This window comes from Larimichthys crocea, chromosome IV (assembly GCF_000972845.2).
Source record: "Larimichthys crocea isolate SSNF chromosome IV, L_crocea_2.0, whole genome shotgun sequence".
Taxonomy (NCBI): domain Eukaryota; kingdom Metazoa; phylum Chordata; class Actinopteri; family Sciaenidae; genus Larimichthys; species Larimichthys crocea.
In genome coordinates this window covers 4,471,737-4,491,346 of record NC_040014.1, presented here as the reverse complement: position 1 = coordinate 4,491,346, position 19,610 = coordinate 4,471,737, and the positions used below count along the sequence as shown (strand labels likewise).

General features: G+C 42.1%; 1 protein-coding gene across 6 annotated transcripts in view; it reads left to right on the top strand.

Moving 5' to 3' along the window:
• The window catches only part of ehmt1b (euchromatic histone-lysine N-methyltransferase 1b), a 32,415-nt gene extending 16,299 nt beyond the window's left edge, over positions 1-16,116 (top strand). For 4 of the 6 annotated variants that reach the window (XM_027278613.1, XM_027278614.1, XM_019272862.2 and 1 more), the window contains exons 2-26: positions 2,260-2,350; positions 2,445-2,965; positions 3,718-3,967; positions 4,099-4,244; positions 4,459-4,614; positions 5,098-5,172; positions 5,325-5,427; positions 6,229-6,378; positions 7,393-7,670; positions 8,288-8,520; positions 8,650-8,865; positions 8,969-9,051; positions 9,176-9,282; positions 9,459-9,581; positions 9,741-9,842; positions 10,271-10,375; positions 10,465-10,619; positions 10,786-10,956; positions 11,169-11,313; positions 11,419-11,496; positions 11,644-11,759; positions 12,373-12,459; positions 13,488-13,566; positions 13,807-13,982; positions 14,666-16,116. In XM_027278613.1, coding sequence (XP_027134414.1) covers positions 2,260-2,350; positions 2,445-2,965; positions 3,718-3,967; positions 4,099-4,244; positions 4,459-4,614; positions 5,098-5,172; positions 5,325-5,427; positions 6,229-6,378; positions 7,393-7,670; positions 8,288-8,520; positions 8,650-8,865; positions 8,969-9,051; positions 9,176-9,282; positions 9,459-9,581; positions 9,741-9,842; positions 10,271-10,375; positions 10,465-10,619; positions 10,786-10,956; positions 11,169-11,313; positions 11,419-11,496; positions 11,644-11,759; positions 12,373-12,459; positions 13,488-13,566; positions 13,807-13,982; positions 14,666-14,855 — 3,936 coding nt within the window. In that variant the 3' untranslated portion in view covers positions 14,856-16,116. The remainder of the gene's footprint in view (positions 1-2,259; positions 2,351-2,444; positions 2,966-3,717; positions 3,968-4,098; positions 4,245-4,458; positions 4,615-5,097; positions 5,173-5,324; positions 5,428-6,228; positions 6,379-7,392; positions 7,671-8,287; positions 8,521-8,649; positions 8,866-8,968; positions 9,052-9,175; positions 9,283-9,458; positions 9,582-9,740; positions 9,843-10,270; positions 10,376-10,464; positions 10,620-10,785; positions 10,957-11,168; positions 11,314-11,418; positions 11,497-11,643; positions 11,760-12,372; positions 12,460-13,487; positions 13,567-13,806; positions 13,983-14,665) is intronic. The other 2 variants (XM_019272860.2, XM_019272861.2) reach the window with 2 other exon arrangements.
• The last annotated feature ends 3,494 nt before the right edge of the window (positions 16,117-19,610 follow it).

Below are 19,610 nucleotides of genomic sequence, written 5' to 3'. Positions count from 1 at the left end.
CCTGTCAAAGCGCTTACAGCACTTAGATGAGGATCCACAAGTAGATTCTACTTTATTTAAAGGTGTCGCGTGGCAGAAACATGCGAATGACTGTCCTCGAAGGCCAGAAAGGGCTCCCTCCATTTTATCTAATTTGGGTGTTGGCTCTTGTCATTGGCAGTGTAACAGCTGATTGTGCAATGTGATTGTGCTTTGTGTTTAGGTAGCTCTTAGTTGTTTCCAGGCCTCTTGCAGTGGGTCACATCAGTGCGAACATCCGGGCCTTGTCACATATTGTAGTGTTTGATCCATTACAATATATTTTAGCATTAGAAATAGTATAATATTTTATAGAATCTATTAGGACCTAGTTTCTAATAATTACTGAGCTTATTTGCAGTTTCAGAAAAGGCCTCTGACCCGTTGGAGTCTTAATTTTTCAACATCCATGGCTCAATCTTTCGTCTGTTCTAACATCTTTCCATTTTTTTAATGTGCTACTTAATGTTCCTGATCATGGCTTCACATTTGGAGCTTCTTTCAGCAGCCCCCATATTCCTATCCACGAGCCTCCAGACCCTACGTTCCCCATCTAGTGGAAAAGCGCTGCAATGGCCACGTTGTGTCAGTAAACAATCTGGTTGCGAAATGGCGGAGATCTGCAGACAGCCTTCTCTGCCTCCCTTCCCCCCCTCTCCTTTCTGTCTCCAGTGTGCATGTTCCACTTTCCACCACTAGGGGGAGGGATGAGGCTGGTTGTTCTTTTTGTAAACTGGCTTTTCCTCCATCCATGGCTAAAAAAGAAAAAAGGGAACTGAAGGAGTCTTCTTCCGTTCACCCTCACACGTGCTCACTAGATTCCTTGAGATCATACACCACAGAGGATTGTCCCACACTAGATGTTCTTTGGGAAACAACCCTCAGTTATTGTTCCGGGGCTCTTGGCCTGACCTTGTTGCTGTTTGACAAGGTGCATGTTCGTGTTCGGCTCAGGGACTCGGGAGCACGTGTTCGGAGAATGATTTGGGAAATCTGTCCTGATGGCTCATTTAGTTGGTGTCTCGGGTTGTGTGCTGGTCTCAGGACACGTGCTGTTTGTTAAATCTGAGGACTCGACTGTCAGAGCCCATGGAGAGGAGAACTGGACTTGAATCAGTGTGTTTAGAATGAAGCGTTCTGTGGTCTCTGGATTGAGCCACTAGTATCTACTTTTACCTCTCACTAAGTATGACCTCAGCCCCAATCATCATCTGTCTGCGTATGTCCACCTCTGCTTGGTGTACGGTCGAGGAGAGTGTAACCCTTCCTGTTATGTCCTGGGTATGCTTCTCTTCCGAATCAAACTGACTTCAGACCACATTCCTTTGACATCCGATCTAGAAAGCCACCTAAGAGTGAAGAGTGTCATGATGGTTTTTCACATGGGCCTCTCTTGTTTCCTTTGGGCCCATTTTCCCGGAGTGAGCACAAGGTTGACGGTCTGCTCGAGAGAGAGAGAGACACACACATTTACATTTCCTGGTGCTGCCTCTTCACTTGCTTCCTCCTGTAAGATGTAAAGGCAGCCTGTGGGTGGTTTAGATTCCTTTTGAAGCCCTGGCAATGCTTCTACTGGTTGGCTATAGCATAGAAGGAGAGAGTTAAAAGTGAGAGTGCATGGGGGTTGCTCTTGTTCTCTTGGCTTAGCCTGTAGTCTTTGATTCTGACAAAGACACATTACTGAAAAGCGCAGATAGAGGTTTTTCTGCAGCATTCACTGTGTTTTCTGCAACACATACCCATGCTGGGACCTGGATTTTTCTTTACACATCATACATTTGTGAATTAGTTGGCTAGTCAGCCGGTAGACAATTTGATAATCAAGTAAAAATGCCATATCATTCTGTGCCGCCAGAATGATTTTAATTAACACTTAATCTGCCATATTTTTCCCCCAACAAGTCAATTGATCATTTAGTCCTTAAAACAGTCTAAACCCCCCAAATGTGAAGAATGTTTGTTGCAATTAATCAAATATGGAAATTGTTAGTGATGAACTTTCTGCCAATTGACCAGTCGTATATTTCCAGTCATCGTTTCTGTGCTGAGTAAATGGAACATACTTGAGGCTTTGGACTGTTGGTCAGATGCTTTAAAAAGGCAGCTCTCTGCTTTGGGAACTTGTGTCAAGTGTTTTAAAATATATTCAGACTAGCAGATTAATTGACAACAAAGATAAAATAAATGTTATTTGGTGCTCTAAATTAGATTTCCCCTGATGTGTGTTTTTTTTTTCTACAGCCCGCTGGTCTAGCCAAGGGCAGTGTGGATAAGGGTGCCTCCACAAAAAAAGAGGAACTCAATGCAGCAAGCAACGGAGAGGAGAAGCCAGGTAGTAGTCAAATTAAACTTGATAGCTCTTAATTTGTGAAAATTACCTGTTTACATTGTAATTGACCTTATTGCTTTGTTTTTTCCTTCCATAGATGGGGACGAAGAGGTAGCAGCCAGACTGGCCTCCACTGCAGCAGAGGCAATGCTAAACGGCACTGAATGTGACGACGCGAGGCACAAGAGCCCGACACACGGCTCTGCAACGGGCAGCAAGAAGACTTTACTGTTGGTTAACGAAAACGGCACGTCAGACACAGAGCCACCGCACGGTTCTGTCACTGGAAGCAATGGGTTCATTCTCACTAAGCAGCAGCAGGAAGATGGCTCTGCAGCGACGCCGGGTTTGGGAGTTTCCCCTCATAGGACTAACTGGTTGCCTTCGGGCTCACCAGCAGGGGGGAGCACAGCCAAACCCCTCCCTGCCTTGGCGTCTGGGTGTGCACAGAGTTTAGGTGCACTAAGGACTGACCCCAGCATGGGGACTACATCGGGACAAGGGACACCAGACACTAAAAATGGCACAGCACCAGCTCCAACACCGGCCCCAGCACCCGTCACGATACACAGAGCGCGCAAGACCATGTCCAGACCTGCTGTCAGTGCGGCACAAAAGGTAAAACCATCAGAATGTGGTGCATCATCAGCAGCTCATTTGTGTTTTTCTTTTTTTCGCTTTTTGTAAGAAAACAGGGTGATAGGGTTGAAATTATTATCACACGATAAATAGACGACAAGTGGACATCCAAACAAAGTGTGAGGACACACAGACATGACACCAATATGTGATAACTGAACGTGTCATTCCAAAACCACGGGTGTTATTCTGCTGTAACAGACTCCCCTCTTCTGGGAAGACTTCCCACAAGACTTTGGAACCTGGCTGCAGGGATTTTCTCCCATTAGAGCATTAGTGAGGTCCAAGACTGATGTTGGCTGATACGGGCTGGCTCACAGGCGGTGTTCCAGTTCCTCGCAAAGGTGTTGGATGGGGTTGACAGCAAACTTGGAAAAAACATTTCTTTATGAATTTGGCTTTGTGGCTGGACGGCATTGTCATATTGAAACAATGAAACAAACCATTGGAAGATCACGAAAACGACGTCCACAGTGTGTATATTTGGCCATTTAGTGTTGGATGAGATAAAGGTATGCAAGATCACATATGAAATGACTTCTTAATGCAGCCATGTGGACAATCCTGGGTGAGGATCAAATGAATCTGCTCCTCTTTAAAGAAACAAATATGTGTGGTCTAACTTGGCAAAATGAAAACACTCTCCTCGTAGACACAAATAGCCTTTAAGTAAAGGACTTCAGGTTGTATCACGGTGATCATAAATGCTTTCTGGCTTTTGTCGCCAACAGCTTCTTAACAGGGAATTAAGAGAAGCAAAGAGTGCCAAAATGGAGAAGACGGAGGCTCATGTTGCACCCGACGCCCAGAAGTCCTCGTCGCAGTCCTCCGCTCAGAACCACCTACCTCAGAGTCCACCGGATACGCCAGCTTCAGCACAAACGGCTTCATCAGCTCCACCAACGCCTCCAGCGCCTCCACCACCACCCCTGGCTCCCGCACCACACTCTGCTCCTCCAGCTCCGGCCAAACTCCACCTAGGTCCAAACAGTAACACAAGACAAAAAAAAAAAAAAAACGCCTTTGTGAAAAGTTATCTGTGGATTGGAACAGAGCATCATCTCTGCTGAGAGTTTTGCTGTAAATGTGTGTGTTGTTCTCTCGTGCTGCAGGCTCTTACTCAGGAGGGTTGTCATCCCGTAAGAAGAAAAGGAGGATGGGAACGTACAGTCTGGTTCCCAAGAAGAAAGCCAAAGTGCTCAGGCAGAGAACTATGATGGAAATGTATAAGGATTTACGACACTCCAAGAGTCCACAGGTCTGTGCTCACATTAATGATTTCCATCGAAGCTTTGGATGCTAGCATTGTTACTTGAGATTTGGTACCAAAACAATCCACAATTGAGAGAGAAATCACCATATTATTCTTTAAAAGATCATTAAATTAAAAGAAAAGATTGATTTGACTGGACATTTGATGCCAGATATCAGTTTTTGATTCTTTGTTTTTTTTTGTTTTTTTTGTCTTACAGACTAAAGAGGTATCAAACATAAATGGGGAGAAGGTTGAAAATGCATCAGAGGAGGAGGAGTCCGAGGAGGTGGAGTCGGAGGAAGAGGAGCGACAACAGCCAGCGGAAGAACCTGTCAGCGTTGCCCAGGAAGCAAGATCTGAACCCATCTCTCAGGTTGGAACAGAAGAATGTTTTCTTCTTTCCATAGTATGCTGACATTACACATGAGATCTGTGCGGAACTTAAAGGCAGTGTTGTTGCTGTTGTCGTTTTTCTTGTTTTGAAATGTGTTCTTGTGTAAAAGTAGACGGAGCTTTTCAGTCTTTTAATAAAAATCAGGCAACAGCAGTGTTTGGTGCCCCTTTGGGTAAGAGCAATGAATCAGTCAGTGATTAATTAGGGTCTTAAAAAGTACCCGTGTTGACAAGATGTATTAATAACTAACATTTCACGTGCAAGCTTTCAGGCAAATGTTTTACTTTAATTTCCCAGGTGAGCTTATCGTCAGCAAAAATTACACATTCCTAAGATGGAATATAGGAGGCAACAGTTGAATGAGTGTGTGACTCTAATGTGTTAGAGTGAAGCCTGTTTGCGTGCGTTATTTCATGTGTTGAAACTCTAGTGATGAACTCTTTTTTTGTGTTTCCGGTGGAGGAGGCGGGAGACGAGCAGGAGTCTGAGGAGTCTGGAGAAGAAGAGGGAGAGGAGGAGGGCACAGAGTCTGACTTGGTAAGACCCATCATCATTACTCCACCTAACCACTCCAGAGTATTAAATTATGTATCATATTACCTCATTTGAGTGTAGACCGAACAGAAGTGAGTTCAGTTTTGATGTTTTAAATGACTGAAACCATCCCTGTGTGTGTCTGCGTGCCTCAGAGCACAGAGTCCAGTCTGAAGAAAAAGTTGAAAAAGAAAACAAAAGCAGACAGCGCGTGGCTCAGGCCGTCCAGGAAACGCAAGAGGAGGCTAAAGGCCAAAGGTATGTGGTCCTGTCACGCTTAACACTTGACCTGACTGATGGAGTTATTGTTGAGTCAGCAGCATTCATGTCTCTGAAAACACTGAGGGTGTACTTACACTGCAGCTTACGAGTGTTTGGGAGAAGTTTGAGGAGGAGGTTTTTCTTTCATTCATCAGTGAAAGTCAGATTCCACTTCGAACTTTGTGTTTGTGTTTTCAGAATTAAAACCCTTCATACACCATAAAAATTTGTTCATATTCCACCGGGTCCTGAAAAATGTACAAAAACTATTGGATAAATGTTCAAATTATTGAGCTCTGAACTACACAAGACCTCACAGTTCAGCACAGCTGAGCACTGATGCCAATGGTTATTCATATTTTTGGCACAACATATCTTTATTTGTATGCAGTTAATAAAATTCAAATACATTAAGCATAATCATATTATTACTTAAATATTCAAAATCATTGTATAAAAACTTTTGCATTGAACAAATCCTTAAAGAGATCAAGTTCTAAATTCTAAGGGTTTTTACTCCAATAAATCTTACAAAAACTCAAACTCAACACTTTACTGTTCAGCTCTGATATCATTCACTTAAATTTATATTGAGCAAACCCTTCGTTTACTTTATTATATAAAGAAATTACCCCCTGTCAAACTCACATGACAACACAGTTATAAAAGCCTTGAGAGATCGTCCTCTTTATGTCCACTTAAACCCTAAGAGTGTTTAGAGCATTGCTGCCCAGGCGGTACAGTTTTCTTGTTTTTTGTTTGTTGGCAAACAGTGGAACATTTTCTTTCTGGTCACTGTCTTCTGCTCAGAACCAGAGGCGGTGGATCAACCTCAGGCCTCAGCCCACACCCCGGCAGGCGATAGGAAGGAGTACACGCAGATTCCCTCGCCTGAGTCGGTCAACCTCAACAAGCCCCAAGAGCCGACGGTTTCCTCACAGGTCAAAGGTGAGCTTAGAAGAAAAGGAAAGTCTTTATACTTGCTGACGATAATCCATCCCATGTGTTCCACACCACCACAGTCACTAATCTGTGTCCTGCCTTTAGATGCTTTTCTTAACTTCACAAAACTATGACTACTTAAATCTCTGAAGAAATCATAGGCCTGAAACCATCTTGAGCTGCATGTTAAGGACACCACTGAACAAAGCCGTGCAATTACAGTAGCACAAACTCAATGTGTCCCGTTGCCGGGGGAACTTAGTAACTCAGTTGATGAGTCAGAAAATATGAAAATCTTTTTTTCCTGTTTGCGTCAGGTAACATTAGTCCATACAAAGAATGGTGAAGGCACAGAAGCTACAGACCACTCTGGATAGTGTTTTCATACTTAGTCCTTTTGACACTGCTGGTTTTGCAGCTGATAAAACACTAAATGTTGATTAGTCTATTAGTATTTATCCAGATAATATTCAATCGATGCAATTTTAATTTTGCTTAGATTTGCTTAGGTTTTTTTAGCTGGTCCTAAAAGGCCTGGAAATGCATCTTCCCTGCATGCCAGAATGTGACAACAGCTCCATTACTTTATTTTAATTTCCAAATAATGAAGTGATGAAGAAGTCAGTTCTAACAAACTTTTCTTTTTCAAGATATTTGCCTATTTTTCTCCCGGTATCACCAAGCTTCCTGGTTATTTGGTAGTTACGCCCAGTCAGTAGGGCTGGCTGTGAAACTTCAATACTTGTTTGATACCAACCAAAATGTGTTAGAACCAGAACGTGTTGAGAATTGTCATGACATTTTAGAAGCTTGCCTTTTTTAGATAAAATGACATTTCATATGCCTCAAAATAAGACAAAGTAAAGTAGAAAAAGGTTTGGAATATTTGGATAAAAAGGGATATCACTGAATATTCTCAGGAAAAGTAGACCACCACATTTTCCAGCCAACCTATGATTTGAAGCACCGAGTGAAGTCAAACAAATGAAGCAAACAAAAGGTAACTTTGTCCCTTTGCAGACTCTCTGGGGTCGGCCATTGAGGAGGCTCAGGAGCTTCCGCTCTGCAGCTGCCGTATGGAGACGCCCAAGAGTCGAGAGATTCTCATCCTGGCGGACAGGAAGTGCATGGCCACAGAGAGCGTGGATGGACAGCTGACCCGCTGCCAGGGTGCCATACTGAAACATGAAATGATGCGTCCCTCCAACTCCGTTCAGCTGCTGGTTCTGTGCGAGGACCACCGTAACGGCATGGTGAAGCACCAGTGCTGCCCCGGGTGTGGCTTCTTCTGCAGGGCTGTGAGTGCAAAGTCACTTCATAAATGTCAGACCTTCATGTGCACGTACATGATTGTGTAGGATGAGGAAGTTGCACTAAAGTGACGAAAGAAACCAAAAGAAAAACGAAAAGTCGACTTAACGACCAAAGCTTAGTTTGGCGGTGAAGTCAGTGTGGCAATCTGTTAATGTCACCATGACTAGCAACTTTTTTCTTTGGTGTGCGTTCACCAGACAACTCAAGTAAGTGTCTAAACCCTGATAAGATTATGTAGTTCTACTGATGTTACTGATGTACTACTCAGACAAAAGAAAGAACGTGTCAAACATTTTCTTCTTCTAGCTTGTAAAATTTACCATTTTTCTTTGACTTTATATGGTGGAAACAATGAATGCCTTTAGGTATTTAAACATAGTGAGAGCCATGATATAGATTTTACAGTTGGTTTTTTTTTACACTGTATGAAAACTAATTAACAAATGAATTGGTAATAAAATGAATCATTACTTGCAGCCATAAACTGGATTTTTAGGGAAGTCAGGCTATTACAGTACCATCTGGTTCTTGTGAAACACAGTCAGAGGAGAGAGGACCATGGTTTTTTCCGCTTACGGAGACTTTTTTTTTCATCGTGCAGGGGACCTTCATGGAGTGCCAACCGGACGTCAGCATCTCTCACCGTTTCCATCGTGCTTGTGCCTCAATGCTGAAAGGTCAAAGCTTCTGTCCCCACTGCGGAGAGGAGGCCAGCAAGGCCAAGGAGGTCACCATCGCCAAGGCCGACACCACCTCCACTGTGCCTCCTGGGCTGACACACGGACCTGCCACCACCGGGGTCCCCGAGGGCCGAGCAGACACCACCACTGGCAGGTGAATTACCGTCTGTGAATATGCACGAGCAATGTGAAGGCAACTTCTTGTAGTTTTTAGGTTTTTTTTTTAGACAAATGTCTGACCCTGGGGTCCATTCTTAATACTATTTCTTCATTTGTTTTCCAGTTCTTCTCGACTGGCCGTGGGGGCTGAAGTCAGCGGGAAGGCCGACAGTTCGCTGCCCATCCGTTCTGCACATGGACTCGACACCCCTGCTGTTCCCGGGTCATCTAGGACCGCACTGCTGCAGGCCGGGACAGGAACAATGGACTCACCCACAATCCCTCAAGGAACGCAGAGAGAGACTCTAGAGAGCATCCTGGTAGCTCTCGACACAGAGAAGTAAGTTCTACCACCAGAGTGGCACCTTAATTTATCGGCTTGACCAGAAGCCTTCAACTTACAGAACCGCTCTCACGTTTCGTCTTGCTTGTGTTTTAATCAGACCCAAGAAGCTACGTTTTCACCCCAAACAACTTTACCTCTCAGCCAAACAGGGAGAACTCAAGAAGGTCTTGCTTATGTTGGGTATGTTCACAGCTTCTATGCCTGTCTGTTCTTCCAAAAAAATCTTCTGCTCCCCTCTTTCATTATGTAGTTTCTATCCAAATGTTTTTTAATGAAGTTGTTTCCTTCTCCATTTACCTTCAAGTGGACGGTATCGACCCAAATTTTAAGATGGAATCTCAGAACAAACGCACACCTCTCCATGCCGCAGCTGAGGGAGGACACAAAGACATCTGTCACATGCTCGTACAAGTAAGGCGCTTAGTTAGTCAGTCAGTCCCATGGGAACGAATAAGATTGCTGTCTGATGTTTTAAATGACAAAATGTCAAACAGTTACTCGTAGAATTTGACCTGTTTTGTGGCAGCCTCTCTGAGTTCTTTTAATCACAGAATCTGACATTAGCTGTCTGATGTTCGCTTCTTCAGGCTGGTGCGAACTTGGACATGTGTGATGAAGATCAGCGGACGCCACTCATGGAGGCGTGTGAGAACAACCACATGGAGACTGTCCTGTACCTGCTGAGAGCTGGAGCAAGCGCCACGCACAAGGTAAACCTACATCTAGTTTCTCTGGACAATCAAAGCTTTCGTCAGACTGCTTTTAAAATCACATTGTAATTTGACCTTTAAATCGCTCTCTAGGATCTCTTGTATATACGTTTATCTTTAATTGAAATGGTCAATAATTGGCTTCTGTGCTGCTCTCAGGATGTTGAAGGGTTCACGTGTCTCCACCTAGCGGCAAAGTCTGGTCATTACAACATTGTCGAGCACCTTCTGTCCACAGGATTGATTAACATAAACTGTCAGGTTGGTACAGATTCACGTTGTCCTTTCAGTGTTTTGGTGGTATTTAACTATAGAGCTTTTACATTAGTTATTTTGTGTTTGTCTGTGTTTTTTTTTAAGCAGTATAATGAGTAGTTAAAGTGTTGAATATCATGTGGATGTGTCCTTCAGATGCACTTTGATTTCAGTAAATTAGATACAGTGGGACATAAACGTAGCTCAAACTGTGAGACAGACTGCTCTGTGTCTGATGTGTCTTTGTTTGAAATGTCTGACCTTGCTTCAAGAAGGTAGGCTTTAAGACAGCTGTGATGTATTGACACAAGTCAGCAACAGAATATAGTCCATTTAGGACTGGAAAAAGTGTGTTTTTCTTTCAAGCTCTTTGTAGAAATTATCAATATGATAATTCAGCTTTATTTAGTGATCAGCTGTGTGTTTTTCCTCAGGACGATGGCGGTTGGACAGCCATGATCTGGGCGACAGAGTACAAGCATGTGGACCAGGTGAAGCTACTTCTGTCCAAAGGAGCTGACATCAGCATCAGGGACAAGGTTGGTTCAGGAGCCTGTCCACTCTGTGCGACACACCATACCAAAGAATCCAAAGTTGTATAACTGTTGCTTCATGTTTTGTTTTCTAGGAAGAGAATATCTGCCTTCACTGGGCAGCATTCTCCGGCAGTGTGGACATCGCCGAGCTGCTCCTGAACGCCCGCTGTGATCTGCAGGTCGTCAACATCCATGGAGACTCTCCTCTGCACATCGCTGCCCGGGAGAATCGTCTGGACTGTGTCACGTGAGTTACTACCGCCAGGAAGAAAGGAAAAACATCCCACTTTTGGAGAAAATGACTTTCTGTTTGAAGCATTTTTAATAATGAGAGGATCAATTCAAAACAGCGATTTAAAAAGTTGTTCAGAAGTGACTAACTGTTGTTAATCAATAAAATATGTTCTCCTCAGACTTTTTCTGTCCCGAGGGGCAGATGTGTTTCTGAAGAACCGCGAGGGAGAAACTCCTCCAGACTGCTGCAGCCACAACTCAAAGGCCTGGGCAGCCCTGCAGGCCCACAGGAGGGAGAAGGATGCCAAGAACAGCAGGCTCAATCGAACAGAGCAAAAAGTCCTTCACAGGTTAAGATTAAAACTGCACTTTTAAAAGTAGTAGTGTTTAAAAAAAGATGTGAGGATAAAAAGCTCTCCAGGAAGGCCAGGTTGAATAACACATCTGTGAGTGAGTTAAAGGCTCATCAAATGGCAAAGTACTGTGGCCAAAACCTCTGCATCAGAGATATTTGACTTTGAAAATGTTGACGGCCCCTAACCAGTGTCTGCTCTGTTTACAGTGACATCGCTCTGGGGCAGGAGCGTGTTCCCATTCCCTGTGTCAACTCTGTCGACAGTGAACCTTATCCAGACGGCTACAAATACATCCCCGAAAACTGTGTCACTTCCCCCATGAACATCGACAGGAACATCACACACTTGCAGGTGAGTCTGCAGCATTGCATCAGGTAGTTAAAAGGAAACAAAGTGACGGTTAGCTTTCTGTGGTTACAAGTGTGAAGTGACCAATGTTATTCCCTCTGTTTACAGTACTGCGTTTGTAAAGAAGACTGTTCAACAAGTATCTGCATGTGTGGACAACTCAGTCTGCGCTGCTGGTACGACAAGGTAAGGATTGAATAAAGGCCCCCCGAATCATGAGAAACAACAACTGCAACAGTACACTTAAATATGTGAGCAGGGTGTATGACATTAAATCATGTGGTCTTGAATATTCATAATATGTTCATATTTCTGCACTTTTGTCATGTTTAGGCTGGTCGTCTTCTACCTGAATTCTGCCGTGAGGAGCCTCCTCTCATCTTTGAATGTAACCATGCATGCTCCTGTTGGAGGACCTGTAAGAACCGTGTAGTGCAAAACGGACTCAGGTATTCAAAACTTCATAAATTAAACAAAAACATCTGAGCATTGCTGGACAAAAAGAGCATTTGTACTTTATATGAAGGCAGCAGCAGCCCTAGAAAACTTAGAAAACAAGCAATACCTTTTCCAACGAATCTTGCATAATTAAGGCTATGAGGTGATATAATGCAGGACTGCTTTGTAGTGCAGCAGCACATCCTGTGTACATGTGTGTAAAGGATGCAAATAAAATATGTAAATATGGTGAAACAGCTTTTTGTTATGTACTAGAAAATCAGTCCAAAGAAACATTCCAAAACCTTTTATTATCTTTAATGAATTTGATTCTTTTCTAACATCATTGTTTGATGGTTTTCATACTTGTCTTATGTTTTTTATTTAAGATTGTTTCCACCATTTTACTAATATCCTTTTTAAAATCAATTTTGCTCCTTGGGTGTCTTTGTTTTTCATACCTGTCAATAATTAGTTTCCCGTGTGAAGCACTTTGAGCTGTGTTTTATGTTGTGAAAGGTGTTCTATAAATAAAGTTTCTAATAATTATGTTATTATTAAAGGTAAATATGTGTTTAAGGTAGAAATGTCAAATGTAACATGAAGATGTTAACAATCTTCCAGGACGAGGCTTCAGCTCTTCAGGACCAATAAGAAGGGCTGGGGTGTTCGTGCAGTACAAGACATACCACGGGGGACCTTTATATGCGAGTGAGTAAATAAAACGAGGTTTCTCCTTCATATCTGAGCCTCTTTGTTGGTGGATATTTGTTTGTGCAGTGACAGCTTTCATCCTCACTGATATAGTTGGTTTTTAAAATGTATTTAGTCAACTGAGTCCAACACAGAACAGACGCGGTGTCTCTTTCCCCCAATTCAGAAACCTTGTACTCTCACATGTGTAGTGTCTGTATCTCCTGCCAGATGGTAGCACACTGTGAGCGCAGCACAGTGACATAGTTATCCCTTCTGCTTCCTCATGTTCAGAAGTGATGTCGGTCTCACTGAGGTGTTTTGTTGATGTGCCAGTCACTACCCCGCTAACGTATTGTGACTATATTTTTAATAGCTTGTTGTTTTTGTCTCCGTCTTTCATCAAAAAAAGTTTAAGAAAGTTACTGCAAGGTCCACACATTGTGCTGTACCTTTTCTTCTGTCCTAAAGGGGTTTTCATCTTATCGTCGCAGTGTAATTAACAAGAATGTATTGGAATAAAATCGCGTCACGTTGTATATATTAGTATACATATACAGACATATATTAGTCTGACCCATGGACACCTCATATAAAAAAGTTGTAAATTTAGCCAGTGATGCCTGAACTATCACCTATCCTTGTCTCTGCATTTTCCTCAGCACATGCACAGACATAAATGTGGTAATATTGAGCACCATTTGTCGCTTTTTGAAAAGATTCAGGGGATCTATGTACATGAAAACATAATTATTAAGCTTTAAGGCAATGAAATGTTATACTTGACAGTTAATCTGGGACTATAAAATGTTTAAATTCAAATGAGTAATCCCCTTAATCATTATCTTTCAGTGTTTATTTATTTATTTATTTAAAAATAATCTTTTGGCAGTGATGTTAAATCTTTGAATCTCAGAACTGCAGTCTGTCCGAATAAAACCTTAGAATTATTCCACCTTCATGAGACGTTGACATCTAAAGGGTATCTGTATTAAAATGTTTCAGTCATGTCTACAGCTACTGATGGCTCACCTGCCTTTGAACAGGTACGTAGGTGAGATCATCTCGGAAGCCGAGGCAGAGATGAGGCAGAATGACGCTTACCTGTTCAGTCTGGATGATAAGGTAAAGGAGGAGGACCTGGTAGACAGACAATAAACATTTTTGAGAAAACGGATGCAGCTGTGAATCACAAAATGTTAGAAACTTTACTGTGATCATTTTATAGTTACTGCTTTCTATTATATTAAGTATTCACGTTACTCCAAACTCAGTTTTTTTTATTTGGAGATAGAGAATACTCTTAGGTTTGTGCTCATGTTTTAGTTTGAGCCTTTCGTTAAACTTCTTCATCTTCACTCCCAGCCTCAAGATCTGTACTGCATCGATGCCCGTTTCTATGGAAACATCAGCCGCTTCCTTAATCACATGTGCGAGCCCAACTTGTTTGCCTGTCGAGTGTTCACGACACACCAGGACCTCCGTTTCCCACACATTGCCTTTTTTGCCAGTGAAAACATCACAGCTGGAGAGGAGCTTGGGTAAGACTTGCTTTTTGAACCAATTTAGGACCCTGCCTTTTACCTGTTCATCACGTGATGATGTTGAGAATCCCTGTGTGATATACAGTATATAGAGTCTGACACATACTGAAGCTTTTAGTCTGATGTCAATATCAATATTTGAGTTAAAAGATTATATTCATTTTTGATATATAATCTTTGGGTGGTGACCGAAAGAATAAGTTTGCGGATACAAGCGGCCAAAATGAGTTTCCTCTGCCAGGTGGCCCAGGCTCAGCTTCAGAGAATAGGGTTAGGGTTTCTGCTTTCCTTTTTGGAGGTGTTTCAAGCACGTCAACAGCTTGGAGGAGATTGTGGGGCAGATTCAGGTCTTGCTGGAGGGACAACATAGCCTATCTAGCATGGGAATGCCTCAGGATTCCCCAGGAGAAGCTTGGATGTGTTGCTGGGGAGAGGGACGTCTGAAACGCCCTGCTAAACCTGCTGCCACTGTGATCTGACCAAGGATAAGCAGAAGAAAATGGATGGATGGATGTTTGATGCCAATGTAGTTTTTTTGGTGGCCATGACTTTAAGTTTGAGAACTGATACAATTGCAGGTCCAAACAATATTTTGTTGACAGTTTATATTTCCGGACCCAAAAACCTTAAGTTCAATTTCATCAAGTCAATAATTATTTGCTTTCTCATCCTCTCCTCAGATTTAACTATGGCGACCACTTCTGGGAAGTCAAAAGCAAACTGTTCAACTGCGAATGTGGCTCTTCTAAGTGCAAGTACTCGTCAGCAGCCATGGCATCGCTGCAGGCGGATAGCACACCAGAGGACCGGCAGCAGCCCAGCGCGTCACCTGACACCAGCTCTTCCAACAGTCCTTCCAGTCCTTCTTAAAACTGTCCTCACACTAAACTTCGATACATGTACACGACTGACGGACACACAGGGATGCCTGTCTTCATCCTCCTTGAAATTTTGTCTATATCTATAGGTCCACTTCTTGATTAAAACCATGGACCATCAAACATCAAGAGAACCCATAATACGCTGTCACACGGAACCAGACGCACAATCAAATCCTGAAAGAACTTCACTGCTCCTGTTATTCCACCTTGTATAACATGAACAGCAGGGGGCAGTGACATTACACACAGCAAATGTCACAGAGGACAATAAAAAAACAGTCTTTGCATTTCATATATAACTCTACTGGGAAGGAGAACTGTGCATTTTGTCTTCTCTGTCTTTTTTAAAGATTGGTTGATATTGTTAAATGGCTTTTCTTATGGAGTCATGATCAAGGAATTTTGGGGTTGGGGAGGAGGGTTGAGACATAGGAGTTTGTCTTTTGAAAAGACAACTTCAGCATACAGCTGGGTTTAACTTGTTTGACCTTTGTGGTCATTTATCATCAACCATTCCAGCAAAATTAGACGATAAATATTGAATTATGTTGCCACTTTGTGTCATTTGAACTTTGTTACAGTGTTTGACATGTCCAACATTTGCCACCATAGTTTATTAATTGACAAATTAACTGCAATGATGTGAAAGACAAAGAAGTGTTGCAAAAATTTTACTTTTTTTTATTTTTAATTGCTACTCAAATGAGTATAGATTGTCTGATACAAAGATGCTGTACCATTCCTCAAAAATGAGGTTTTTCTAGTCTGAATAAATCAGCTGGTCTTTTTATTAAGCATGTTTAAGGGGATCTTAATGTGTCAGATATTTTGCCACAGTAGTCGAATAATTGATTAAACTGAAAATTGAGTTAAAAACAAACAAGAAAATGGTGCTGACAAAGGTTTTTACTTTTGTTTTCATTTTTATTACCGAAGTGAACATAGTTTGTAAAATAAGAGAATGTTTTAAGTTTTTTATGTTTAATTTTAAGTCCAGTTTTCTAATCGTAGTAACTGTAGTTAGGCTGTTTTTAATTTTGTTTCATGATTTTGCCGACAGAAGCCAACCCGTCTTTTTAAATGTTGTTAGTAAAGCAGTGACTGTTGTGCAAAGTCTTGAAAGGTATAAATGGAAAAAAAAAAGGTTATAAAAATGCACTTCCATAACGTTCTGTTACATATTTCTGGACCGTGAACCATCCATCTAATTGGTTGTATCTTTTTCAATAAATTTACTACTAATGCATTTATTTTGACATGCTTTACTTGTTGCCATTGGAAAAAAAAAAAGGCTGTTGGCTATCATGTTACCTAAACATAAATGTTGTATAATTTAAGTGTCCTCTTTCTCCAGCTCTCCCATTTTGCAGATTTTCTTCAGGTCCAGGGATGGATTGCTTTTTAGCTCCTTATCTTGTCGAGCACAAATAAATTGCTAAAAGATCTTCAAACTGAAGCCTGCAGTCAGTTTGACCCAGCACGAACCAAGCAGCAGCTCAGTTTTGACAGACGGGCCCAGGGCAAGGTGTTGAAATATTTGAGCAGCTGTGGCATCCGAGCCGCTGACACTTCCCACACTCCGTTTGCTTTAATGGGTTTAGACTTTCAAAGCCTCTCGTTTGTGCTGTGAATTTAGAGAGCTGATGAAGAGCTCATTTCATACTGATAAAGTAGTTACAGTTTAGTTACAGTTACTCCATTACAGGAAGAAAATAAGCCATTAATCCATTTTCTTCTGCTTATTCATGATCAGGTATCCAGACGTCCCTCTCCCCAGCAATGCTTTTGGATCTGGATCCTCTGGATACCTGAGCTCCTCATCCCATCTCTAAGGGGCTGATCCCATCCGTCCTACTGAAGAAACTCATGCAGCAACTCCCAATCAATTATCTGTCAGAGAACCATGGCTATTTTATACGTGGCTACAAACCGCTACAGTGTGCACTAAAGGCCCACATCATCTGCAAAATGCAGAGAGACTGGACATACTTCTCACTGCCTGTGCCTTGAGATCCTGTCTAAGAATACCACAAACAAGTTGGATACAAGGGGAAACCTTGGCAGAGTCCAACACCCACTGAAAGTGTGTTTGACTTTGGGCGGACACAGCTCTCACTTACGTTATACAAGCACCAGATGGCTTGTAGCAACGGCCCTGGTACACCACGCTCTCTCAGTACCCCCCACATGATGTTGTAAGCCTTCTCCATGGCTACATGTAGACTGGATAGTCACATTCCCACAACCCGCAGGTGGTCAACTGTTTGACAGCTTCTCTTGAATCTGTGGTTCAACAATCAACAACCAGTCTAAACCTCCTTGGTCTGTTACTCCACAAGTACTGTTCCCATCCTCCATGTGACACTGAGACTGAAACGACTGACACTGACATGGCGACCTCTGCCAGAGATATGACTCAGGCTTCAGGTCTTCAGACTCTGCCTTGGTCAGGTTCAGGCTCCTCAAGATGCTCTTTCCATCACTCTCAACATATGTTCAGACAGCCTAATTCAGACCTCAGGCACTGTGGAAAAAGTCTAGGTTTCCTCTTCATTTAAACAGGGGTGCTACGTTTAGGCTGTGGTGGTGCAGGCTGCATTGATGCCAACTCTAACAGAGCAGTGCTCAGCCTCTCACCATGGGTAACACCGTGTCCAGCTCATCTCCAGGAGTCTGGTTCCACAACACGTGCTATGCATAGAGGTGAGCCCAACTATTGCTATTGCCTGATAGGAAGATTTGATCATAAATCATCCATTCAAATTTCCTTGCAATCCATCCAGGCTTTTTAATGTTTCTGTCAAAGTGATGTAAACACAATGACAATGTTATGCCCAAAACCATGCTACTAGCAGGCCTGAAATTCAAGATAATCAAGCTAAACAACGCAATTAAGTCCCTGAATAATAAGATTTATGTTGTTAAGTATATAAGAAAGAGAGGGTTTTGGAAAATTGTAAAGTACACAACTATACAGTAAGTACAGTATCTGAATAAAAGTACTTCCTTGGTAATTAAACACAGTCGTAGTAGTTTCATAGTAAAAACACAAATGCAATTAGCTGTTGTAATTTGTGCATTTTACTTCCAAATGTCCCCTGGAAGACCAATGTGAAAACAAAAAGCAGGAAGTGAGTGACTGTGCATCTGCAGGCCTTTGAGGTCTCATCAACTGGCCACTGATTGCTCCCTTCCTGGTTACTTGGGCGGACAGCAAAACCAGAGTCGATAATTGAATCAGTGAAATTTCTTCTTGAACAGTGAAGACGGCTGGTCTGATAACAGGGTTCTTAACTTGCAGGACAGGAAGCAGCCTTTCCGCATTCCAACATGGGAGAAACCTTTTTTTAAGTCGTTGGTGCCCTAGCCCTGGTTCCTTACAGGGGTGCTGCCTGTAGGCATACATGAACTGTGTGAGGGCCAAATAGTTGCTTTATTACGCTGTTCAGTTGGATTCACCTCTGCAACCCTGAAGAGCAGTTATGAAGAAAACCGTTCATTTCGGCTCCAGATGGACAGAGGGACGATCCAAAGTGGTTTACGGTTTGTTCATTCTGGTTCTTACCACTGTTGTTTACATTTCCATATTGTATTAATAACCATGAAGGTAGTAAATTATGCGTAAAGGCTCCTTTGTTTACTGGTATTGTAAGGCAGTGGTTCCCATACTGAGGATCTTGGTGATCACAAGATGATTAGTGGGATAGAAAAGCATATGGAACATGCATAACATATGGAAATCTTTTGACCAATCATTTTATTCAGTTTTGTTTTAACTGTAAAAGAACAGTTATGTTTGCCTTGTTTTAACTGTACGGACCAGCATGGCCCCATTTGGGACTGACAGCCAGTCCCTGTAGCGTTTCACTGCTCTTTGTGTGACATGGATCATTTACTTGGGGTAGCATCAAGGGAGCATTTTAATTTGTCATAGTAGAAAAAGCACAGCTCTTGTCAATAACAATAACGATGGCTGGTTCTGTTCCGTAAAGCTGTGAGTGAGCGAGCATGCACAACACTAGTCAAGTGAAACTGAAGCAGCTAAATGGAATTCAGCCATCAATCATTTGATTAATTACACCTGTGCTTTTGTTGAAATATCTGGGGAAAAAAAATAAAAAGCCTTACTGTGGCTTGGTACACCACCTTCAAGCAGCGGTAAGAGAGCTTTTTTTAATCTAAAATTTGCAAGGTTAAATTTAAGTATATCACCCAACTTTTTAATGTGCTTTTTTTGGAGCAAGAGTGACACCTAAGTATTTAAATTCATCCATATTTAGCATTCCCCCCCCCCCCCCATTTACACCAATGTCAGGGCAGTCTTATGTTTGTATCTGTTGGTTAAGTAAGTACACAGTTACAGTCTTTTTAATATTTGACACAGAGGTTTTTTTTTAGCCATTTGTTTTTCTATTTGTTCAACTATGTCCAAATACAAGTAGCTTTTCCAAAATGTGGCTACATACATTGTTTTCATTTCTTGCTAGCAGCAGGCTGGTGTCTGATGACCAGAATGCTGCTGGAAGCTAACCTGTATTTTTTTTGACAATTATGATAAAGATATAGGTATTTCTAACCTGAGTATACAAATGGACAGATGAAAGTTATGCCACAGAAGTTAGTGAAGATTGTTTTTCACAGTTGTAACTAAGGTGCTGTGGGAATACAGTAACCATTTTGACACGAAACAGTAGCAGGTGTTTTCAATTGTACTAATTAATGTTCTGTTGCATTTAGTGCAGCG